At 41.4% G+C, this 26,561-nt stretch overlaps 1 protein-coding gene across 1 annotated transcript; it reads left to right on the forward strand.

The window, feature by feature from the left end:
• On the forward strand, positions 1-24,715 carry LOC113014405 (uncharacterized). Its single transcript, XM_080296474.1, has 14 exons — positions 1-1,386; positions 1,713-1,829; positions 4,733-4,771; positions 4,852-4,956; positions 5,888-6,027; positions 7,511-7,617; positions 8,346-8,391; positions 13,203-13,389; positions 13,969-14,079; positions 20,261-20,308; positions 20,431-20,484; positions 20,578-20,717; positions 21,194-21,300; positions 22,029-24,715. Exons 1-14 carry the CDS (start codon positions 1,230-1,232, stop codon positions 22,147-22,149), a joined length of 1,479 nt encoding a protein of 492 aa, XP_080152600.1. The 5' UTR covers positions 1-1,229; the 3' UTR covers positions 22,150-24,715.
• Positions 24,716-26,561: the final 1,846 nt, after the last annotated feature.

Here is a 26,561-nt window from a genome sequence, read left to right on the forward strand (position 1 = left end):
GTGTGAGTGAATGTGAGTGCGAATGGTTGTCTGTCTCTGTGTGTTGGCCCTGCGACAAACTGCCGACCTGTCCAGGGTCTACCCCGCCTCTCGCCCTACGACAGCTGGGATAGGCTCCAGCGCCCCCTGCGACCCTGAAAAGGATAAGCGGAAGTGAATGGATGGATGGATGGAAGATAATTAATTAACATGCATGACTGAATAACTGAGCTGCTGGAATACACGGGCTGAGAGATCAGACTGGGAATTTGAGCTTGTGATGTGGAGTAGCTGAGAGAGGCAAGTATAAACTGATTTGAAATATACTGTGCCTGGATTTATTGTTAACTGGAGAAAATTCCAGGCACACTTAGATGACTGTTAAATAGCGAGAGAAAAAAGAATGACAGCCAGAGACAACTGAAATTGGATTTTACCCTGGCAATACTCTTCTGCAAACATTAAAGACACATGGAAGCCCAGGGATGGATGAATTTGTTTGCGCTGCTGTACGTGGCATGAATGCTGATTGGCCTGGAGAAGGCCAGGAAAAGGTCATTGGACTAGACCAGTGATAACACAAACAGCTTGACAGTGTGGGAAAGTGGAAGTGATAAAGCTTAGATTTAGTCAGCAGCGCCTGGCAGTGGACAGATGTGAGGCCATAGATCTTCCTTACTGAACTTGTGCATAAGTTTCATTTTGATGTTAATTTACGAGCTAAAAAATGATCGTATACTTTAAAAACAACTTGGTAACTTTAGTCACATGAAATCTTAAACAGTTTAACAGTTTGTTTTCTATCAGGAAATAGAAAAACGTATTACTGACAAAGAGCCATTTCCTGCTTTGTGCACATGAGGTGCACATGTGTGAGCATGACGTATGTGTGTTTTTTTTTCACCACAAGCTCACCTTTTGTTAAACAAAGAAAATGCATTTATTCCTGTTTCATGCAAATGTTTTCACATGTTTCTGAGGGGCTTTGCAAATATAAATACCATGAAATGTTCCATTTGTGTGTTCAAGCACACTCGAGGTTTTTATGCAATCAAATGAAAGTGTTGGTCTGTGGTCCTTTGCATGATGTCACTTCCTCAGAGTTTCTTCCTGTCTGAAAGCAGACAGAAGGCTGGACAAGAACAGTACAGCATAGCACCATATATACAAGGGTTAGTACTGCAGAACTGTTAAAGTATAGTTTAAACTCTGTAAGTGCAGCTTCTGCTCAGCGTCTCAGTCCTCTCACGATGTCCTCAGATATTTATGCTGAACCAGATCTATCAAAGAAGGTGAGATACAGCAGAAAGGAGGACGGAGCAGAGTGGGAGCAGAGGGAGGTGGATACCTACGAGAGTACAGATGAGATCAGAGATAGTTATGATCATTTTCAGTCGCAGGAAGGAGGTAAGTCAATTATACAAATAAATGTACTTCCAGTTTGTTACAGTCAGCTTTTAATGCCAAATAACTGCAGCTCATCAAACATCTGTTTCTCCATGTGCTGTATGAACCTTTGTAGTTTACGTTTTTTTCCCACGTTGGTTTGTAGAGCTCTGTGAACAGCAAATTGATTCAGGCACTTTAGTTACAGTGCAGATGTTATATTTCCTTTGTTTTTTGGCAACCGACCCTTTTATGAAGCTAAGTTGATACAACCACAACCACAGGTCTATTAAACACAGAGTGACAGGAAATAAGCACAGACCAACATCCACACTGCTTTCTAACAGGACCACAGACTCTGAATCCTCCTTCAGTCCTGAAGGGCTCTTTCAGATGTGCTACACTGGGTCTAAGAGTGCTGTGCCTCCTGATGTTAGCTGGGATCATCATCCTGTCCATATGCTGTAAGATAAGATACAACCTCTGAACTTCTCCTGCAAATGAATGTATGACTGATACTGAATCCCAGCAGCCAACAAACATGCAGCTTCACAACCAGAACGTGTCCTTCTGCCACAGCAAATACAGGAAGTACCTGATCACATGGAAACACCTTTGATATGAGGAAGTGTTGAAGCCTCAGAGCAGCTTTGACTGAATGTAAAAAGACATATTTTCAGTGAGAACAGGCACATGTCACATGAGTCAGAATCTATTCTTTCAAAGCATGTAGGGCTTTGGAGTTGACGTCACGCCGCAATGCATTGTGGGAGCGCGGCACCATTTTCGGGGTCTACGAATCAAAACAAACACACTGTTGGAACGACGATTACAAAATGCTTAAAAGCAGCTCAAAAGAGAACGGACTGTATAGAGACCGATTGCGTCCAGAGGCGAAGCAGCTGTACTTGCAGAAAAGAGCCTGCATTGGAAATGTGGACCCGTATGAAACCCTGGAGACCAACCGCTACTGACGTAGCCTGACATAGTTCATACCTTATCTGTGGAGTCAGCGCGTACAAGTCGTCATTCAAACAAAGGTAAGTCAGCTCGAGTACTGCGAGTGAAATGCGTTTGATTTTCCTGCAAACATTCACATTAGTGCAGCATAAATTCATTCATGAGGGGAAATTACAGTGAGAACATGTGGAGGCTGTTAGAGGGATAACATAGTGAGTTCAGTGCATTGATGAGACACTGTCCTGAAGGATTTAGTTATTCTTTATGGTTAAAGAAATTGCAATGATTTATTCATATTTATTATAAATAATCCTAATTATACATCTTGCTTCCATATTTGTATCTTGTGTCACTAAAATACATTTTATTTTAGTTTTATACATTGATCAATGACCTGCAGAATCTCATATCATATTAAGTGATTCATAACTGTCAATTTATGCTTTCTCCATCTCTAAAGTGATGACATCCTTGCATTACATACTTTAGGTTCATTTTCTGCAGGCAGGTTTCTGACAGAACAGGCAGATTTACACTATAACCTGCAGCGATGGACACATAAAGAAATGAAAAATGACATGTATGTGCTAACTTTCTAAACACTTTGTTACATAAAGTAGATTAAACACATTTGTGTCGGCCTTGGCTCATAGTTCTTGTCTTTAAATGAACTTTGTCTGTGTGTGTTTCAGGTCCTGCACTCTCAAAGACTGAATGAACCAGCATTGCAGCCATGGGTCACTGTGAGCATCACAGGGAAGGTTGAAGTCGCCCACTGCACCTGTAAGGCCGGAGTCACGGAGACCTGCACCCACGTCACTGCTCTTCTGTTTAATGTAGAAGCAACAGTGTTGATCTGTGGCACAAGGACTGTTACAGATGAACCTGCATACTGGGTTTTGCTGGGTAATGTGACCAAGATACAGCCAGAGGTTGGCCATAAGATAGACTTCTCCTCTTCAGCTGCCCAAAAAAGGCTCTTGATCAAAACATAAACAGACCATCTGTAGTGACGGGGAAAAGGAGCCTCAAAACAGAAAAATCCCACCTGCTGCTGTGGAGGGGCGTCACTGCTATAATGCCATCATGTTTTATCTAGGGGTCTAGATTTATGCCTGTAGTGCACTGCTGTGTAAATAATTTGCATTTACTGAATATGTACTGACTGAGTCCCGCTGTTCAAAAGTTGAATAAAGAAACAAACTAATTTTTGCCTCTTTTTTTTTTTTTAAATTAAAACCACTTTATAGAACATCACATTACATGTAGAATCCATGTCATTTACAGTTTACAAATGACAAAATGTTTACACAAAATCATGACAGTGTTTACATGATATCACCCACTACTAACATTACTTTATTTACTGTATCTTTTGAAAAAATACAGCAATTTATACAGCAAAAGACTTAAGAATATTTAACAGGAGCAGGTTTCATTTTTCCCTGGTTTTATTATCACACTGTTCACCAAACGCAGCAAACCTTCACCATCTTATCCAGGAGGGTCACCTCTTCACCCTCACATGGAAGAAGTAATCTGATTAGCATGGTGGTATGTTTGAAGCAGGTTCCTTGTGTAGCGCTGGAACTCAGTCACGATGTTTCATCCATTTCATTGGCTGGTTTGCTGCAATAATGCCAAATAATTAGCAACTCTAGAAATAGAAGGTAGTTCTGCAAAATCACTCAGTAGGATGTTTGTTCTAATTTGCTATGAGCTCAGAGCGCATAGAAAATAAAACTAATAGGCTATAAAGAGTGATATGAACATATTTAGAACTTACCAGATTTAGAACCAACAGATATTTGGAGATGAAAGAGAACTGGATATCAGCTCACGGCTGCTATCCAGGCTACACGCCTTCGTTTGGTAACATCGACACACGAGCTGCTTCATGTTGCTTCCAGGTTGGGAAAGAATGAAAAGATAAACCATTTTCAAGCTTATTCTCTTGCCGGTTGTGCGATTGAACATTGCAGCGGACCACACAGCAAGAACGAACTGTTGTGTGTGACTACTTTTTCGCTTGCGCTTTGTTTAGACCCCCAAAATGGCGGATCGGGACAAAATCCTTTCCACGCCCACCCCCGTGACATCACGTTCCAAAGCCCTACATAACATCTCTGACTACAGGTGTAGAAATGCTGTTTGACTCTTCACCTTCTTCCTCCACACTGAAGCACAATTATTCTGAATCTTGTCAGTGGTTTTTGTTCACAGTTGATACGTATTTAGCTCATCAGATTTCCTGTAGTTCTAACACCTCCACCCACAGGACATGTTAAAGAGCAATGGCTGCAAGTTTCTGACTCTTATTGATATTTGACAAAGCAGAGGAAGAAGATTATTTCTGTTCAATGTTTCACTCATTTTATTTTATTTTGATTTCACTGAACTATTTCAGATGCTTTGAACAAGAGTGAGCTGCAGGATGAACTTCAAGGTAAGCAAACACCAAGTTCTTATATCACAGATATATTTGTAGAACATTTTAACTTAATTTGAATCTTTTTTTCTCTAAAGGCACAAAAACCAGCCTGACTCAGTTACAGAGCCGTTATGATGAACTGAGTAAAAACCACAGTCAGCTACAGGAAGAAGTGAAGAAGCTGAAGGAGAAGATAGAAGGTAATAAAGTTTGAATAACTGATAGAAAACATCAGTGTTACACAGTGATAACCTGATTGTGTCTTTGTTTTGAATCCTAAATGTTTGATGCTGTGTAACAGTTTCTCTGTATAAATGTAAGTTTATGAATAAGAGAGAAAACCTGAGTTTAATAATAATAAAAATAATAAACTAAGTGCTGCACATAAGATAACAAGTCATGAAAAGTTTTTTCTTTTTAAAAAGACAATATAAAACAGGCAAAAATTAACCAAAAGCAGTTCTGAGTTTTTTTAAAATCAACTACTGAGTCCACAGTTGTTAATGTTTGGGGGAGAGAGTTCCACAGCTGAGGGGACACAGTGGCAAAAGCTCTACCACCCTGTGCCTCACCCTCTTAATATTTTTCATAGCAAGTAAGCCCTGATCAGATGACCCTAGGGACCTTCTGGGGACATAGTGCTGTAGCAGATCAGAGATTTAGGCTGGTGCCAGTCCATGCACAGCTCTGTATGTCAAGATCAGGATCTTAAAATGGCCTCTAAATTCAACAGGAAGTCAGTGTAACCAAGCAACAGTGTCACATGTGAATACTAGGAAGGTTTTGTCAAACGTCTGTCTGCAGCGTTTTGCACAACCTGCAGACTGTCCACAGAACCTTTGCTTAGACACATAAACAGCGAGTTACATTAGTCCAACCGTGAAGAAATGCATGCATAACAATCTCCAGCTCAGAGCCACATTTCTTAAATGATTAAAAACAAGACCAAACCAGAGATTTCAATGACCATCCAACGCGAGAGTCGAGTCAAAAGTGACACCTAAATTCCTGATAGAGGATTTAATATAAACAGACAAATGAAGCATTTACAGGGAAAATGACAGGGACCAAAGATTAATGTGATACAACAGGACACAAAATCTGTCTTTAAAACATGTGTTTGACTTTAAGAGAAGTGTCCTGATCGATGGACGAGATTTGGAAGCAGCTGTTACTTTAAATCCACTGAGAACAAAACTTGGTCTGAGAGCAGGAGAGCCTGTCAGGAGAAAGGAGCTGATCTGGTGATGATAACCAGCAAAGAGGAACAGGTGGGTGTGTTTGTTCATGTCTGTGTGATCTTTGATGGAGCTGACAGTGATCTGTTACTTGTGTTTTTGACCTGCTGTCAGTCTGTGACCTGCTTCCTGTCTCCACTCTGATGGATTTCTTGGATTCTCCATTTTTGTTACAGACACTCACATTCAAATGTAAAGTTTTTGCACATTTGACAAATTCGAAGCAAAAATTTAAATTACACAGAAATTGTATAAAATCAGAGCAATCTTCATAATCCAGATTTTTTTTCTGATTACTATATTTTCCACACTATAAGGCGCACTTAAAATCCCTTCATTTTCTCCAAAATCGACAGTCCGCCTTATGTATGAATTCTGGTTGTGCTCACTGACCTCGAACCAATTTTATGTGGTACAGGGCGCACAGAAATCTGTCAAAAAATGTTTTAGTGTGACTTTGGTAAGCTATGAAGGCGCACTGTTTGATGGATTGTTGGAGCATTACGGCTGCCGTAGTCAGGAGCCTCACGGAGTAATCTGGGTCCAAAACTCCGTCGTCTTCAGGTCCCAAAGTCAAACGAACACTGCAGCATCACTGAGAGTTAAAAAGTGTCTAAATTCTTTCATCTTTAATAAAATGATCAGTGTTGCTGCTTTACCAGGTGTAACAATTAAGTTTAACATCCAGGCATCCATGAAAACAGAATTTATTACATTTAACAGAGTTAGAAGTTAGCAGGGAGTTAGCTCACTAGTTTCCACCTAAACATGATATAGCATGTTCTGACTGAGAGATTTCTGAAATAATTCAAACGTACGGCTCTGCTATCACTTCCAACATAAATGAAGACAGAAAACTAAACAGCAGTGACGTTTGTAGGGTTACTGAAGTTGGGCTAGCTGGTATATAATGATGTGCTACGTGATCGCTAACAAAACAGCTACGTTAGCATAACATTAGCACAGTGAAGCTGGAGGATAAACGCTGGACAAAAGTTAACGTGAAGGTTCCTGATGGTTAGGGACAAATGCAATTACATGGGAGGATGATGTAAACGGAACAAACTGCAGTCAGGAGAACTGAGATAATCCATCCACAATACCAGGTTAGTCATTAACATACTGCAACAACATGGGAACAGAGCAGCTGCAGAGAATTCAGCATTAATGAATCAATGGTAGGGAAGTGGAGGAAGCAAGAAGAATAAGTTGAGTAAAATATGACTTATCTGACTGTTTGGTTTTCACCTTATAATCTGGTGCGCCTTATGGTGTGAAAAATACGGTAAATCCAACTGAATCAAATGATTTGTTAACACTGATTCCACTGCAACACTGACTGAGCTACAGGAGGAGCTGATATTCATCGATTCTTTGGCTCTTTCTGATTTCTGCACAATGGAAGAAAAGTTTCATCACAGTTATTCTTCCTTCAGACATGTTCACAAGATGATGTCACTACAACAGAAGTGCTGAATTATGACTGGAGACAATATTTGTGTCTCTTCTCAAACAGGAATTTGTCAGTAAATTTGGAGGAGAGTCCTGGATTGGTCTGAGATCCAAACAGACATCAGGAGGATCTAAATGGGAATGGGTGGACGGATCAGCGCTGACAGAAAGGTGAGACATTAGTTTGTTTCTATTCCAGAGTTATTATTTAGAAGTGAAACACTGATGTTTTGGAAGATAGATCAGCAATACATGAGTTGAGCTATTTTCCAACAGCCCCACAAACTGAATGTAAAGAAAAGCAGAAATCCTCCTTTGAATGAACAGCTGTGCTTGAACTCTCTTCATCTGCAGTCTGTGATGACGTTCAGTTACAACAAGTCAGTTTGAAGGAATCAGGATTGAAACATGTTCAAAGCAGCGACCGACACATTTCACTTTGTTCAATTTGTCTTCATGTTTTTGTGCTGTAATGTTTCTTTTCTCACAGAACAAAAAGTGTTTCAGAGAATTCCTGTCTCTTCTTCTTTGGTGTTTGTAAAACTTCAGAACATATGAAGGAAGAAGCTTCAGTAAATATGACCTGATAGACACACATTTCAAAGTGATGTCTGTAAACAGCTGACAAAACAGTTTCAAACAGCAGAAAGTCAGCTCTGACTTCTTTTTATTCTCCATTTTTACAGCAGGAAGATTTCATATTCATCAAAGCTTGAAAGCTGTTTTAGTGTGCATGATGATTCTCAGAGAAAAGTCTAAAGGAGGGAAAGTGGGCGAGAAACCTGGGAAAGAAATACAGCAAATATTGGAAATATTCCAAAAGAGACGCATATTTATATGAATGTGACAATAGTTATGAGTTTAGTCCAGTTTCATATCAGATTTGATCTCTCTGACAGGTTCTGGGGAGAAGGATGGTCAGATCCTTATTCTGGATACCGTGGAGTCTGCTGTGACAATAATAGGAAATGGACGGGGTCATATGATCATGAATCAAAGACCTTCATCTGTGAGAAATGAGTTTGGTGCTTTGATGTAAATGTTTGAATAATCCAACCAAAGACACCTCACTATGAAATGTCCTGCATGAGCCTCAGACTCAGCTTACAGTCTTTACTTGTTCATTCTGCATCATATATTGATTACATATATTGTCCCTCTGTGCTCTGTGCTGTACAGTAAGGTTGGAAGTCATCCACACAAAACCTTGAAGTACTTCATTACTCTGTAGTTCCAGCAAATTGTTCTAATAAAAGTCAAAGTGCAGCTTGTCTTTACTTTGCTTTACTTGGTTCATTCATCAGCCTGTTGGTCCTAAAACTTCAGTAAATGTCTTCTTCAGTTTCTCTCAAACAGCTGAAGGTAGCTGCTGCTTTTTATAGTTACAAATTAGGAACTTTAAAACAGATTGAAATGCAGAAAAAGCATGTTCGGCAAATTTCAATTGTGTGAATTAGTGAAGAATATTGATTTCTGATGTAAAGTAAAGTAGTAAAGTAATCATGTTGAAATCTGGGCCTACACCCTCATGTAATACCACTTTGAACCACAAGATGGTACAGTAAGGCAGCATCTAGTCTGAACTGAGCTCAAATTTGTACTGTTGCTTTTGCACTACAGCAAACTCTGGTTGTGTGCTGCCCGAACAGTTTTATGTAATATTGGCATGAAATATTAATACTGACAGGAATGGAAGCAATGTCAGATTTAAAAAGCCTGAACTCTTAAATGTACCCCTACATTTAAAATAGATAAATAATACAATAAAAATGGCAATTAACATAAATGGTATTTTGTTGAGTCAAGTCTGTGTCTTAGATCAGTGGTTCTCAAACCTTTCACAATAAATACCCCCTCGTAAAATATGGCTCTTGAAGTACCACCCTTATGACCGACATTAAAGTACAGTAGTGTAGGTCTATTTAACACCATATACTGTTTACACCAGACAATTGTATTTCTCATAAGAGTGTTATTTATTTTAACTGTGATAAACAGGATGTGACAACTCATAATGATAACAACTGTACTGCATTAAAACATTCACAGCAGGTGGGATGTCCGGTCTTTAGGTGATGACCTATGAACCCTGCTACTGGGTCGAAACTACTCTGAATTCATCAAGGCTTTTTTTTTTTTTTAACAGATTTTAATGCTTTGTATCTTGTTTAATTTAATCTGAACAAGCCCCTAAAAACAATCAGTGATCACTGTTGGCCTCTCTCGGTTTTTATTACCACTGTTCATTTTAAAGCTCAGTTTTTAAAACTACAGCCCAGCCCATGTAGCAGTGTATTTTTTTTATTTATTTATTTTTTTTTAAGTTAACATGTTCTTTATTTCTTTTTTTTTTTTTTTTTTTCTTTTTTTTTGCCTGTCCCGTTTGGCTCTTTTGCCATCAGAATTGTTGTCTAAAGGCAAAGAAAGATGCCCAACGGATTTACTTTACCAAATTGACCATCCCAGCCTTGCCGTAATGGTAAATGGACTAGTTCTTATATAGCGCTTTTCCACAATTCTGAGCACTCAAAGCGCTTTACACAACTTGTGCATTCACCCATTCACACACATTCGCACAAGCACAACTGACATTCACACACATTCATACTCCGATGAATGCATCGGAGAGCAATTTCGGGTTAGTATCTTGCCCAAGGATATTTGGGCATGCAGACTAGGGGAAGCCGGGAATCGAACCACCAACCTTCCGATCAGTAGATGACCTGCTCTACCACCTGAGCTACAGCCACCCTGGTCCATTTGGTCCATTTGATTCACCTTTTATTGTTTATTTTATTTTCACTTACTGAATACGGGACAGACTTGACTGGGGGAAAGAAGGGGAGAAAGAAAGAGGGAAAGAGAAACAGCTGAGAAGAGGGACGGGGGAGAAGGGCAAAAAACAAAAACCAACAGAACGGGCAGAGAAAAAAAATGCATATATCGATCACCTGGATCACCTGCTGAGAAAGAAAAAAGAAAGCAAGCAGAAGAGAACAAGAGTAATAGAATAAACAACATCACAATGATATATGGGAATATGACAGTAAATACTAAATGTTAAACATTATTGTGCAGCACATAAGATCAACAGAACACAGTGTGCTTTGAGGTAGGAGCCAAAAAGGGTGTAGTTTGTGGGTGTGATCACCCGTGTGTACACCTGTGAGCATGGACACGCTTGTTTTTTGTTTTTTTAAAAGGTTCCTTCATGTAATAATCTGCTAGAGGGTGTGGGGGGGCCACAGCCCCGTCCTCCAGGGCGTGAAGCAGGTGTGGAGGAGATCAAAACTCCAGACATCCAGAGGCCCCCAGGACACAAGAGACCAAGGAAGACCAACAGAGGGGCAGCTGCGCCACTGTCCCGGAAAGAGCTGAGGAGAGTCCCAGATGAGGGCTCACTCAGCAGCCGCGGAGCAGAAGCCAGGGGGAGTTGCAGTGACGCGCCCGTGAGCTCCGCCGGCAGCCAGCTGCGCCTGAGTGACCGAGCCCCAGGCCAAGAGGCCGGGGGCACCCCACCTCCCATGTAGCAGTGTATTGATGACTAACCTCGTATTATGGATGGAAGTTTGGTCCGTTTACAGCATCCTGCCATGTCATTGCATTTGTCCCTAACCATCAGTTACTGAGTGGAAAAAGTTGGCATTCATCCTCCAGCTTCACTGTTTTCTATTATGCTAACAGCTGTGTTGCTAGGGACTGTAGCCAACGTAGCACATCATTATATACCAGCTAGCCTGACTTCCGTAACCCTGTTTAGTTTTCTGTCATTCACTTCAGAAGTGATAGCAGAGCTGTACATTCATCAGAACACAGTATATTATTTAATCTTAAACATTTGGAGACTCCCCACATACCACTAGAGGGAGCCCATGTATGGCCAGTGGTACATGTACAACAGTTTGAGCACCACTGTCTTAGATGATACAATGAATATACTGGGCATGTATCTGTTACTTTATGATGTGGGTGTAGTGATTTTTTGTCAATAATCTAAATCTAAACTCTTGATCAAATACAAAATGCACTAATGTAAAGGAATGTACACAGAAAAGGTTAATCAGCAGCTTATCTAGGTTCAGATCGCAGAGGGGTCTCTTCTTTCAGGTGACACAGAGGTGATACCAAGCCAGCTCAGGATTTCTGTTACGTCCACACTAGCCCGGATAGATTTAAAATGGCGTTTTTCTCTGAAAATGCTCCGCGTCCACACCAGCGTTTTCAGTGTTTTCACAGAGTTGTGCGTCCATATTGAAACGGCCCAAAACACTTAGGTTCCAGTCCTGCACATGTGTGAGACACAAGAAGATTCAAACTGCCTCATTTCTGTCTGCCATTTACTTACCCTCCGGCTCTTTGAAACATCATGGCCATCAATCTATGAAGGAAGCTAATTTCTGCCACATATATGCACAGTCTCACTCTTTCCGGCTGTTTGCTGAGCTCCAGTTCAAATCACTCCTCATTCATGAGCAAAGTGACATTCAGTGCCTTTGTCGGCGAGTAGAGATTCGTCCACCAGAGCCTCCACCCAGTCAACATGGCTCCAAACAAGATTTCTGTGTTATTAACAACAATAAAAAAATCTAAATTGATAAACCTCCTTTTAGTTTCGCTTTTGTCTTAAATGTACTCTCAGTAAAAGGTCTCCTAATCACAATGTAAAGCAGATTTGAAGCTAGCCCCTCTTTGTCTTTGTGGTTTGCTCTGCTGCTGCTTCCTGTTTGGTTAAACATTGTTTCTGAGGCAACATTTATTAAACACCACTTGACCCAGAAAAACACTGAGCGAAACCCTTTTTTCTTGCCCCTCGAGATGACTGGAAAAAGTTTTTAGGTTTTACAGAGAAATACAGCAGAGTGGTCCTCAATGACAAAAAGCATCCTTGTGTGTGGTTACAAGAAACTGACAGCAGGAAGCATCAAACATTAAACAATAACAAAAACAGGCTCATTCAAAGTATTAGTGATCATTTTAATATGTTAAAACCTAACAAAAAAAAAGAGTGGCGGGAAGCATGGTTGTCATGGTTTATGCTGCAGGAGGTCTTCTACGTTTAGTGCAGGTAGAAGTTCATAAAAACAAGGAAGTCTGTCTATAAATTGATGATCAAGTATTACAGAGATCCCCAACTTAAGTCCTCAACTTAATAAAATTGCTATTACTGTATTTTTCAGACTATAAGGCGCATTAAGTGAAACCAAACAGGCCTACCTTTATCTATATGATCACGCACTGTCACACTGTTTGATTTGATGTAAAAGCTCGAGTAGGAAAAGTGCCATATGACCTCTGGTTTTTGTGAAGAAAGTGAAATTTTTCAAACTGCATGAGGAAGTAAACACCAATGGCATGAAACACAGATTTAAAATGAGTTGAGGGCATTCTTCAGTTGGCCACTAGCTGAAAGAATCTCCTTTGTCTCACTGAAGCTCTGTTAGACATGTGAGGTGTTCCCGTGTTGGAAAAACTCTGAAATTGGTGTGCTTCTGTCTATTCACAGTATGTACTAATTCAAGACAAAGGTATTCTTGTTTGTACATGTATGTATTTCTGTTAGTTTCAAAGTTCCGTGTTGCAACAGCCAGTAAAAATGACAGACAATGTTTGTTTGTTTTTTATTTGACATGTGCTCTCACTTGAAGGTCTGCGAACCACATTGTAAAGTACAATGAAGTTAGCCTCTCTGTGTTTGTGGTTTGGTCTGCTGCTACTTCCTGTTTGATGCTGATGATTAAAACCTGCCTGACTGACAGAAACAGACAGTGAAAGCTGCTCAAATACTTTCACCCACCAAGATGTCTGCAGACAGTCAGACTGCAGCCGATTTTAGAGTGAAATACAGCAGAAGGATCGACAGTGATGGACGAGAGCAAGAGCACAGTGAGGTTGAGATGCTAGATGATGGAGAACAACATCCTGATGTTGGGCTGCAGGCAGCTGGTAAGCAGGAAATAAATAAACTATTGTACTATTGCAAGGTCTTGACCTCACAAAACAAAGTGCCTTGAGCCAACTGTTGTTGCGATTCTGCGCTATATAAATAAAACTGAATATGAGGGAATTTAAGTTGGTTTAATATGTTTAAAAACTGTTCAGTCGTCAAAAAATTACAGAAAAGGAGGGAAGTTCCACAAGACTCTTATCTGACAGATCCGAGGCAAAGGTAGAAATATTAAAAACAAGGAAGTCTTCTTAGACACTGTGTGGTGCAAGTGAAACCACAGGAAACAACTCGAGAGTGGTCTTCATGTCTACAGAGCTAATTGTATTTTTAAGCTTATTTTCGACCATACTGACAGATATACTGGCCTTTTTCTGGCCCACATGCTCTAAGAATCACCTAGAAATATTTCTCCTTCTCAAACACTGTTTCTCTGTTTTCTATATGTTAAACATTCTCCTGTAAATGTGAGACTAACATGATGAACTTGTTCAGCTCATTCTCAAGATGAGTGCAGTCTGATTACGACGTATTAATTAAAATAATACAATAATTAAATCTCAATTTTGTCTCTGTAGAATTAAACATCCAGATGAAGCTTTTAGCTGTGAAAAGAAGATGGTTCAGAGCTTTTGAAGTGAATCTTGGGCTGCTGTATCTTTTGATTCTGTCTGGAATCACCACACGATGTGAGTAATTTTATTAAAATATAGCCTGGTGGATGTAATATTTTACAGATTAGATGTTGATGTAGACTTGCTTTTGTTTGGCTCCTATGCTTATTCATATTTTAGTTAGAAACAGTCACCTGTTCCCCCTCTACACCGGAAATGGGTGATATTTGACACTACTGGTCATATTTGACCAGTAGTGTCAAATATGACCAGTAGTGTTTTATTGTTTATTTATTATTGTTTTCTTTTCTTTTTATTGTTTTTAAATAGAAAGGTCTGCAAGAAGAAGAATGAAAAGGAAAGTTTTCAGCCTTCATTAGTAAAGTAATCAATGCTGATCCCAGATGTAACTTTATTTAAGGCATATGTGATGAAAGCTATGACACAGTTTCTCTATAAGGCAAAACGGTGTTGCCCTTTAAAAAGCATTTCCTGGTTTGTATGCACCGTGAGAGTGAGGTGTGAATGTGTTTTTCCTCTCTCTCTTTAAGAGCTCCTCTTTGGTTGAACAATGAAAAATAATTTATTCTTGCCTCGCAAATTGTTTGATAGTCTAATGGGCTTTACAAATATAAAGAAAAGGGAATTCTCCGTCTAGCGTTCAGCACACTGGAGGTTATCACTCATATTAATCACATTCATTTATAGGCCTGTGTTTCTTTGCATGCTGTCACTTCCTCAAAGCCATTTCCTGTCTGAAACAGATAAGAAACAGAAAGCCAGCACAGACCCAAAATCTGCAGTTCCTTTAATGACCACTAAAGGCTGATTCTGAAAGCGAGTCAGTCCCCACAGACTACCATGTTATGATGAGCACCTTTCCAGCATTAAAAGCATGTTTCCATTCAGGACAAAATGAGTTTTGGTCTCTGAGATTAGTTTCCCTCTTAGTATTTAGTATTTAGTATTTATTTATTTATTGTCATTGTCAAGAACAATGAAATTGCGTTTGGGGCTTCCATACAACCCAAAAAAAGAAGAAAATAATAAATACCCCTTAAAACCCAAGTGTACATATTTAACCCAGTGTGACTCCAATGCAATAAGACAATCCTTAGCAATAATGTTCGTAGAAATTCAGACAAAGACCTGAGAAACATGACAAAATACAACAATGCAACCCATTCAATATTATTGTACTGTGAGATATGATATCAGATATGATAGTTATCTATTTAAGAAAGAGGGGGGGGGGGGGGCAGGAGGGGGAAGAGAATAAAGATATGATGCACCAATGCAGACCAGTTCATTGCTATTAAGAAGTTGGATATGGTTATTGTCCGTGAGAGGGGGGCAGAGAGTTCAGGAGCCTCACAGCCTGTGGATACAGGCTGTTGGCCAGTCTGGATGTTCTGGCCTGTATAGACCTGTACCTTCTCCCTGAGGGCAGCAGATGGAAAAGGTGGCGCGCAGGGTGATGTTGGTCCCGCAGGATACTGTGCACCCTCCTCAGACAGCGAGTGGGGAAGATATTACTGATCTCTGGCAGACTTGTTCCAATAATTCTGCCAGCTTCTTTCACCACCCGCTGGAGTGCTTGCTGATCGGCCTTGGTGCAGCTGGGGAACCACACTAGAAATCCATACGTCAGAACGCTGCTGATGGCACAGTTGTAGAAGTTCAACATCAGAGATCTGGGAATGTGTGCGCTCCGCAGTCTCCTCAGGTAGTAGAGGCGCTGTTGGGCCTTCCGTACAACTGAGGTGATATGGTTGCCCCAGGACAGGTCCTCGGTCACAGTTACCCCCAAGAATTTAAAACTGCTCACCCTCTCCACCGCCTCACTGCCAATGAAGAGAGGCAGATGGTTGTTATGACCCCTCTTCCGGAAATCTACAATGATCTCCTTGGTCTTTTTGGTGTTTAAGACCAAGTTATTGTCGTGGCACCATGACTCTAGTTGTTGCACCTCTGTCCTATAGTTTGTCTCATCGTTGTTGGATATAAGTCCGAGCACTGTAGTGTCATCTGCAAACTTAACAATGAGATTGGACGCGCAGGAGGAAATACAGTCATGGGTGAAGAGAGTGTATAGCAGAGGGCTCAGAACACACCCCTGAGGGGCACCGGTGTTGACCACAAGGGTGGAAGAGGTGTTCTTACCCACTCTGACACTCTGTCTACGGTTAGTGAGGAAGTCCACAATCCAGTTGCACAGAGAGGAGTTAAGTCCCAGTTGGTGGAGTTTGGGACGGAGTTTGTATGGCCGGATGGTATTAAAAGCCGAGCTGTAGTCTACAAAGAGGAGCCGTGCATAGGTGTTCCTGTGTTCCAAGTGCTTCAGTAATGTGTGCAGCACTGTGGCGATCGCATCCTCGGTTGACCGGTTCTCCCTGTATGCAAACTGGTGCGAGTCCAGGGATGGTGGAAAAGCAGCTCTGATGTGTTTAATGACCAGTCTCTCCAGGCATTTGGCGGGAATGGGGGTGAGTGCCACAGGTCTGAAATCGTTCAGACATGTGACATTTGACTGTTTTGGATGGGAACGATGGTTGCTGCTTTGAAACAGGATGGTACCAGTGAACAGGACAACGAGGTGTTATAGAGGTGAAGACGTCCGCCAGGTCTGCAGCACAGTCTTTTAGCACCCGGCCCAGCACTCCATCCGGCCCGGCCGCCTTCCTGGTGTTAATGCTCCGGAACAGACGCCTCAGCTCATGAGTGCTCAGGACCGGAGCAGGGTCGGTTGAGGGGAGAGGGGACAGGACAGGGTCGGTGTTCTCCCTGTCAAAACGGGCATAAAAGAGATTTAGATCCTCAGCCAGAGTAGAACTGTCGGCTGAGGGTGATGGTGTTCTTCTTTTGTAGTCCGTGATAGCCCTGATGCCCTCCCAGACCTGCCTTGGGTTTGTGTTGTTCTCAAACCTGGCCTCGATACGCCTCCTGTGCTGCTGCTTGGCAGTCTTGATGCCTCTTCTCAGGTTGGCCCTGGCAGCACTGTATGCCTCCTGGTCCCCGGATTTGAAAGCGTTGTTCCTTGTTCGAATAAGTTGTTGAACTCCGTGTGTCATCCAGGGTGGATTATTAGGGAACACACGGAATCGTTTCCAAGTTGTTACATTGTCCACACAGAAACAGATGTAGTCCAAGACAGTGGAGGTGTAACTATCCAATGCGACACGATTGTCAGTGTCCTGCACCTTGAATACATCCCAGTCTGTGCAGTGGAAACAGCCCTGAAGCATCGGAATAGCATCCTGCGGCCATGTTCTCACGGTTTTGGTTGTAATCCCAGTGCTCTTGATCTTTTGTGTGTATATTGGGTGTAGCAGAAGGGAGAGATGGTCTGACAGACCCAGGTGGGGATAAGCCTGGGCTCTGTACGCATTCGCCATGTTGGTGTACACCTGGTCCAACGTTCTATCTCCTCTGGTAGCACACTTCACATTACGGTGGAAATTGTGAAGTACAGATTTCAGGTCCGCGTGGTTAAAATCCCCAGCCGCAATAAAGACACTGTCCGGGTGTGCTACCAGGCTGTTATTGATGCTGCTGCTCAATTGTGCTAACGCTAGCTTAGCATTAGCATCTGGTGGAATGTAAACAGCGCAGATGTAAACGGCAGAAAATTCCCGAGGGAGATAGAATGGACGGCACTTTAACACCAACAGTTCTACCTCTGTACTGCACAGTTTTTCCGTTACCGTGACGTTCGTGCACCAAAGGTTGTTAATATAGATGCACAGCCCCCCGCCAGTCTTCTTACCCGAGTCCGCAGACCTGTCGGCTCGATAGGCGGTGCGGCCTGCTAGATCGATAGCCGCATCGGGAATGGCGCTGTCCAGCCAGGTTTCAGTGAAAATCATGCACGAACAGTTATTAAAAGTCCGTCGAGTGGCGATCTGCAGTCGTATTTCATCCAGTTTGTAACGGATTGAACGGGCGTTGGAGAGGAATATGATCGGGAGTGGTGGTTTAAACGGACTAGTCTTTAGCCGTGCCCACAGGCCTCCCCGCTTGCCTCTCTTCTGCCTCCGCTCGCAACGTCTCCTCCTGCGGCTTGCTGTTGCGGGTAGCCCCGGGGGTTGCTTAACGATCTCCGGGGGGATGAGATACTCGGATGTTAGTTGAAGATCTCCACGGCTTAGTTGTAGTAGATCATCTCTGTTGTATTGAAGTAACCCCAGACTGTGTGAAATAATACACAGTACCACCAAAAGTGCAAAAGTGTAGGAGCTCCGGGCCGCTGCGTCTGTGCGCGCCGCCATCTTGGTTTGACTGATAAATGGCTTTTAGTGGATTCTATTTAAATGCATTTTAAATAGAATTCTCTGATCAGTAATATGAGCTGCTGTGTGGTACAGCCTGACCAACAAGTTTGTTTTGCTGACTGAGCTTCTAGTATTTCATGAGTCTCTTACTTAGCATTGAATGCACTGATTGATTGAGCGGTTAAGAGATGGCCCAGTGTGTGTGACGAGTTATCTACTGCTCTCTCTGTTGTTAGTCCTGTGCATCTTTCATCATGTCAGCTTATTAGTAATCTATGATTGCCAAGCTCTCTCCTCCCTTCATCCGTCTACCGCAAAATTTCTGCACTGCCATCAAGAAAGACTTGATTTCTTACCCCTGCTCTTGGCTGGAGTACCAGCTTACCTTTGCCAAGAACCACAACCATCTCGCTGGAGAAGGCGCCACTGATGTCGTGGCGAGCGGCTGGTGAGGGTCCTAGACTTTTTACATCTTGGTGTTCCCTGGACACTGTTGGACCCGGTCCCCTTCACCTGGTGTCAACCTTGGGTATCTGTGGCATCATGCACAGATTTCACCTACTTCTCCCACTGCTGCTTCTACAGACGTGGTGCCCATTAGAATAGGTCTGGTGAATTTAAGGTCCATCGTGAATAAAACTTTTATCCTTAAGGAATGTTTCATGTCCCAGAGTTTGGACCTTCTCAGCGTTACTTAAACACAGACCTCTCCGGGTGAGTCCAGTGTTTTTTCAGAATTATTACCCCACTGTCACTCATACTTTAATACCCTGAGGTCCTTGGGTCATGGAGGAGTTTTGCCGACTGTTTTCTGCAGCTTTGAACCGAGCCTTTTACGAGTTGAGCCTCTTCCGTCCGCTGCTGTGCACAGCGATCTATTGGTCACCAAAGTATACAACAAAGATTTTTTGTGGGAATTTTCAGACTTCTTGGATGAAATTATGTCAAAATATGAGCAAGTTTTAATTGTTAGGCGGAGTTAAAATTCACATGTGCTACTCTGGAAAGCCTCTGGTAAAAGACTTCTTAGACTTATTGGACTCCTTTGGCCTCACTCAGTTGGTGAACGGCCCGACCCATGAATGTACCCACACACTGGATCTTGCTTTATCTTAAGGTTTACCCATTTCTAATTTATTCAAACTCTTTGCTCTTGCTCGGTGCTGACATGTTTTTACTCTTCAACGGCTGCTCATGTCTCCACTGTTTTTAATAATTTAGACTTGCAGCCCTCTGTGTCTTCCAGCACTGAGGAGCTTTCCCTGTAATTTAATTCCTTGTGCCATACGCCATAATACTGTTGTAAATTCTGTGGCTCCAATTAAAACCAGGCGATCAAAGCCCAGATCAGACCCTTGGTTAAGTGATCATACCCGTGCCATCAGATGGGAGTGCAGGAGAAATGAAAGTTGAAGATGGACAAACTGCAAGTCTCTTCTGAGACTGAGAGCTGGTGTTGTTTTCAAAGAGCTGTGGAAACTGCAAGAGCAAAACATTTTTCCGACATCATTGCTGCTAACGCTCACAACCCCCTTGTCCTTTATAATACATTAACACTGCTTTTAATGCCCACGTCCCTCTGAAAGCTTACAGAGAACTCTGATAATTTTGTTAACACGGAGCTTGTATTTCTCTTGCCTCCCATCATCGGTCCATCTTGCTCCCCTGCCTGGCTGTCTTTGATCACTTAGAGCTTATTTCCCTTTCCTCTCTTGAGAAACTGGTTACCAGTATGAAACCAACTGTGATGTCGTTCCTCCACATCTTCTTAAGGTTGTTTTTTTTTTTTTTTTTTTTTTTTTTGCCTGTCCCGTTTGGCTCTTTTGCCATCAGAATTGTTGTCTAAAGGCAAAGAAAGATGCCCAACGGATGAGCAGCATGCAGCTCAGCATGTGTTAGTTCCATTCATGTGATGGGAATAATAAAAACTTCATTGATAAAATGCTTTAAACTTTAAATCAGTTTCCTGTTTTGTTTGTAACCAGATATTTTAGTCACTTTGGAAAAAGAGCATCTCCAGGCTAATTGTTCAAGTAAGAAATATTTCAAAACAAATATAAATAAATATTCATGAACTAACTTTGCAGTCATTTTTCCTTTTTTATTCCTGTTTTATTTTTATTTTATTATAATTATGTTTGTTCTCAACATGCAGCAAAAATAATTCAACTACAGCAAGAAATCAAGTTGCTAAAGGAGAAGATCAAAGGTAACAAGCTGTTAAAAACTAAAAATCTTTATTACACAACAAAAACTATGAGCAGTAAATAAATACCGCCTTTAAAACGTGTTTGACTTTAAGAGAAGTGTCCCGATCCATGGACGAGGTTTGGAAGCAGCTGTTACTTTAAATCCACTGAGAAGAAAACTTGGTCTGACAGCATGAGAGCCTGTCAGGAGAAAGGAGCTGATCTGGTGATGATAAACAGCAAAGAGGAACAGGTGGGTGTGTTTGTTCATGTCTGTGTGATCTTTGATGGAGCTGACAGTCATCTGTTACTTGTGTCTTTGACCTGCTGTCAGTCTGTGACCTGCTTCCTGTCTCCACTCTGATGGATTTCTTGGATTCTCCATTTTTGTTGCAGACACATTCAAACGTAAAGTTTTTACACATTTGACAAACATTTAATTTACACAGAAATGTTATAAAATGAGAGAAATCCTCATAATCCAGATTATTTTTCTGATTCAATCCAACTGAATCAAATGATTTGTTAACACTGATTCCACTGCAACACTGACTGAGCTACAGGAGGAGCTGATATTCATCGATTCTTTGGCTCTTTCTGATTTCTGCACAATGGAAGAAAAGTTTCATCACAGTTATTCTTCCTTCAGACATGTTCACAAGATGATGTCACTACAACAGAAGTGCTGAATTATGACTGGAGACAATATTTGTGTCTCTTCTCAAACAGGAATTTGTCAGTAAATTTGGAGGAGAGTCCTGGATTGGTCTGTATGTTAAATACACATCAGGACGATCTAAATGGGAATGGGTGGACGGATCAGCGCTGACAGAAAGGTGAGACATTAGTTTGTTTCTATTCCAGAGTTATTATTTAGAAGTGAAACACTGATGTTTTGGAAGATAGATCAGCAATACATGAGCTGAGCTATTTTCCAACAGCCCCACAAACTGAATGTAAAGAAAAGCAGAAATCCTCCTTTGAATGAACAGCTGTGCTTGAACTCTCTTCATCTGCAGTCTGTGATGACGTTCAGTTACAACAAGTCAGTTTGAAGGAATCAGGATTGAAACATGTTCAAAGCAGCGACCGACACATTTCACTTTGTTCAATTTGTCTTCATGTTTTTGTGCTGTAATGTTTCTTTTCTCACAGAACAAAAAGTGTTTCAGAGAATTCCTGTCTCTTCTTCTTTGGTGTTTGTAAAACTTCAGAACATATGAAGGAAGAAGCTTCAGTAAATATGACCTGATAGACACACATTTCAAAGTGATGTCTGTAAACAGCTGACAAAACAGTTTCAAACAGCAGAAAGTCAGCTCTGACTTCTTTTTATTCTCCATTTTTACAGCAGGAAGATTTCATATTCATCAAAGCTTGAAAGCTGTTTTAGTGTGCATGATGATTCTCAGAGAAAAGTCTAAAGGAGGGAAAGTGGGCGAGAAACCTGGGAAAGAAATACAGCAAATATTGGAAATATTCCAAAAGAGACTCATATTTATATGAATGTGACAATAGTTATGAGTTTAGTCCAGTTTCATATCAGATTTGATCTCTCTGACAGGTTCTGGGCAGAAGGACATGGGAATGCCAAATATGGTCACTTTGGAGTCTGCTGTGACAGTGATGGGAGATGGATGCCGTCTTATTATTCTTATTCAATGACCTTCATCTGTGAGAAATGAGTTTGGTGCTTTGATGTGTCACTGATGATTAAGTGCTGGCCATTCTGTGTCACGATCCTGGGTCTTATGACCCAGTGTTTTCAGTTTTAGTTCTTTTGATGTTCATAGTGTATGTTTAAGCTTTTTAGGTTTCCTTTGTTCATTTGCTTATTAGCTCCCCTTTGTGTTTTCAACCCCTGTGAAGTCTCCCTTGCCCTTCGTGTGTTTCATGTCTGTTGTCTTATGTTGTCATGTCTGCCTCTCATGTTTCCTGTTTTATTTTGAAGAGATCTCGTGTTTTTATATTATGGATTATGTTTTGAGTCCTTTGTTGTACTGTTTCTTGTTTCCCTAGGTCTCAGTTATGGTTATCATAGGTTTAGTTCTTTGGCTTTGTAATATGGCTTCCCTGTGTTCAATGTGTCTACTGTGACCTCTTTGTACCATGTTTCTGGTCCCTATATTCTGTCTTCTCAGTTGCTGTTAAGTTTGCATGTTTAGAGTTCAGTCAGTGTGTTTCCTGTTTTACTTTGAAGGTCCATGTCTCATGTGAGTGTTTCTAGTTTTGCTTCCCTTGTCTCGTCCAGCGTGATTACTCCCAGCTGTGCTCTCCTTCTGTGTCTTGTTCCCTCGTTATCCCTCTGTGTATTTAAGCCCTGTGTTTCTCTTTGTCAGGGTCGCAGTCTCCCTCATGCTGTGTGTGATTCTCCCCGTGTCCCCTGGTATACTTTATGATTAGCTTTCCCAGTTTAGTTTTGCATTGCCTGTGTTCTATTTTTCCAGCAATTAAAGCTGTGCTTTTGAGTTCAAGTTCTGTCCCCGTGAGTTTGCGTTTGGGTCCTCTCCTGCCTGCCACACAGCCGAAACATGACATGATGTAAATGTTTGAATAATCCAACCAAAGACACCTCACTATGAAATGTCCTGCATGAGCCTCAGACTCAGCTTACAGTCTTTACTTGTTCATTCTGCATCATATATTGATTACATATATTGTCCCTCTGTGCTCTGTGCTGTACAGTAAGGTTGGAAGTCATCCACACAAAAAGTACTTCATTACTCTGTAGTTCCAGCAAATTGCTCTAATAAAAGTCAAAGTGCAGCTTGTCTTTACTTTGCTTTACTTGGTTTATTCGTCAGTCTGTTGGTCCTAAAACTTCAGTAAATGTCTTCTTCAGTTTCTCTCAAATAGCTGAAGGTAGCTGCTGCTTTTTATAGTTACAAATTAGGAACTTTAAAACAGATTGAAATGCAGAAAAAGCATGTTTGGCAAATTTCAATTGTGTGAATTAGTGAAGAATATTGATTTCTGATGTAAAGTAAAGTAGTAAAGTAATCATGTTGAAATCTGATTCCCTCATGAAATACCACTTTGAACCACAAGATGGTACAGTAAGGCAGCATCTAGTCTGAACTGAGCTCAAATTTGTACTGTTGCTTTTGCACTACAGCAAACTCTGGTTTTGTGCTGCCCGAACAGTTTTATGTAATATTGGCATGAAATATTAATACTGACAGGAATGGAAGCAATGTCAGATTTAAAAAGCCTGAACTCTTAAATGTACCCCTACATTTAAAATAGATAAATAATACAATAAAAATGGCAATTAACATAAATGGTATTTTGTTGAGTCAAGTCTGTGTCTTAGATCAGTGGTTCTCAAACCTTTCACAATAAATACCCCCTCGTAAAATATGGCTCTTGAAGTACCACCCTTATGACCGACATTAAAGTACAGTAGTGTAGGTCTATTTAACACCATATACTGTTTACACCAGACAATTGTATTTCTCATAAGAGTGTTATTTATTTTAACTGTGATAAACAGGATGTGACAACTCATAATGATAACAACTGTACTGCATTAAAACATTCACAGCAGGTGGGATGTCCGGTCTTTAGGTGATGACCTATGAACCCTGCTACTGGGTTCAAACTACTCTGAATTCATCAAGGCTTCTTTTTTTTTAAACAGATTTTAATGCTTTGTATCTTGTTTAATTTAATCTGAACAAGCCCCTAAAAACAATCAGTGATCACTGTTGGCCTCTCTCGGTTTTTATTACCACTGTTCATTTTAAAGCTCAGTTTTTAAAACTACAGCCCAGCCCATGTAGCAGTGTATTTTTTTTATTTATTTTTTTTTTTTTAAGTTAACATGTTCTTTATTTCTTTTTTTTTTTTTTTTTTCTTTTTTTTTGCCTGTCCCGTTTGGCTCTTTTGCCATCAGAATTGTTGTCTAAAGGCAAAGAAAGATGCCCAACGGATTTACTTTACCAAATTGACCATCCCAGCCTTGCCGTAATGGTAAATGGACTAGTTCTTATATAGCGCTTTTCCACAATTCTGAGCACTCAAAGCGCTTTACACAACTTGTGCATTCACCCATTCACACACATTCGCACAAGCACAACTGACATTCACACACATTCATACTCCGATGAATGCATCGGAGAGCAATTTCGGGTTAGTATCTTGCCCAAGGATATTTGGGCATGCAGACTAGGGGAAGCCGGGAATCGAACCACCAACCTTCCGATCAGTAGATGACCTGCTCTACCACCTGAGCTACAGCCACCCTGGTCCATTTGGTCCATTTGATTCACCTTTTATTGTTTATTTTATTTTCACTTACTGAATACGGGACAGACTTGACTGGGGGAAAGAAGGGGAGAAAGAAAGAGGGAAAGAGAAACAGCTGAGAAGAGGGACGGGGGAGAAGGGCAAAAAACAAAAACCAACAGAACGGGCAGAGAAAAAAAATGCATATATCGATCACCTGGATCACCTGCTGAGAAAGAAAAAAGAAAGCAAGCAGAAGAGAACAAGAGTAATAGAATAAACAACATCACAATGATATATGGGAATATGACAGTAAATACTAAATGTTAAACATTATTGTGCAGCACATAAGATCAACAGAACACAGTGTGCTTTGAGGTAGGAGCCAAAAAGGGTGTAGTTTGTGGGTGTGATCACCCGTGTGTACACCTGTGAGCATGGACGCGCTTGTTTTTTGTTTTTTTAAAAGGTTCCTTCATGTAATAATCTGCTAGAGGGTGTGGGGGGGCCACAGCCCCGTCCTCCAGGGCGTGAAGCAGGTGTGGAGGAGATCAAAACTCCAGACATCCAGAGGCCCCCAGAACACAAGAGACCAAGGAAGACCAACAGAGGGGCAGCCGCGCCACTGTCCCAGAAAGAGCTGAGGAGAGTCCCAGATGAGGGCTCACTCAGCAGCCGCGGAGCAGAAGCCAGGGGGAGTTGCAGTGACGCGCCCGTGAGCTCCGCCGGCAGCCAGCTGCGCCTGAGTGACCGAGCCCCAGGCCAAGAGGCCGGGGGCACCCCACCTCCCATGTAGCAGTGTATTGATGACTAACCTCGTATTATGGATGGAAGTTTGGTCCGTTTACAGCATCCTGCCATGTCATTGCATTTGTCCCTAACCATCAGTTACTGAGTGGAAAAAGTTGGCATTCATCCTCCAGCTTCACTGTTTTCTATTATGCTAACAGCTGTGTTGCTAGGGACTGTAGCCAACGTAGCACATCATTATATACCAGCTAGCCTGACTTCCGTAACCCTGTTTAGTTTTCTGTCATTCACTTCAGAAGTGATAGCAGAGCTGTACATTCATCAGAACACAGTATATTATTTAATCTTAAACATTTGGAGACTCCCCACATACCACTAGAGGGAGCCCATGTATGGCCAGTGGTACATGTACAACAGTTTGAGCACCACTGTCTTAGATGATACAATGAATATACTGGGCATGTATCTGTTACTTTATGATGTGGGTGTAGTGATTTTTTGTCAATAATCTAAATCTAAACTCTTGATCAAATACAAAATGCACTAATGTAAAGGAATGTACACAGAAAAGGTTAATCAGCAGCTTATCTAGGTTCAGATCGCAGAGGGGTCTCTTCTTTCAGGTGACACAGAGGTGATACCAAGCCAGCTCAGGATTTCGGTTACGTCCACACTAGCCCGGATAGATTTAAAATGGCGTTTTTCTCTGAAAATGCTCCGCGTCCACACCAGCGTTTTCAGTGTTTTCACAGAGTTGTGCGTCCATATTGAAACGGCCCAAAACACTTAGGTTCCAGTCCTGCACATGTGTGAGACACAAGAAGATTCAAACTGCCTCATTTCTGTCTGCCATTTACTTACCCTCCGGCTCTTTGAAACATCATGGCCATCAATCTATGAAGGAAGCTAATTTCTGCCACATATATGCACAGCCTCACTCTTTCCGGCTGTTTGCTGAGCTCCAGTTCAAATCACTCCTCATTCATGAGCAAAGTGACATTCAGTGCCTTTGTCGGCGAGTAGAGATTCGTCCACCAGAGCCTCCACCCAGTCAACATGGCTCCAAACAAGATTTCTGTGTTATTAACAACAATAAAAAAATCTAAATTGATAAACCTCC

This window comes from Astatotilapia calliptera, chromosome 22 (assembly GCF_964374335.1).
Source record: "Astatotilapia calliptera chromosome 22, fAstCal68.1, whole genome shotgun sequence".
In the NCBI taxonomy this organism is placed as follows: Eukaryota; Metazoa; Chordata; class Actinopteri; order Cichliformes; family Cichlidae; genus Astatotilapia; species Astatotilapia calliptera.

Excerpts from the sequence above, each read along its gene's own strand:
- LOC113014405 (XM_080296474.1), top strand. The coding sequence starts at position 1,230 with ATGTCCTCAGATATTTATGCTGAACCAGATCTATCAAAGAAGGTGAGA. Across the intron at positions 4,957-5,887 it reads GCTGAAGGAGAAGATAGAAG|AGAAGTGTCCTGATCGATGG; the intron begins GTAATAAAGTTT and ends TTTGACTTTAAG. Across the intron at positions 7,618-8,345 it reads GGATCAGCGCTGACAGAAAG|GTTCTGGGGAGAAGGATGGT; the intron begins GTGAGACATTAG and ends TCTCTCTGACAG.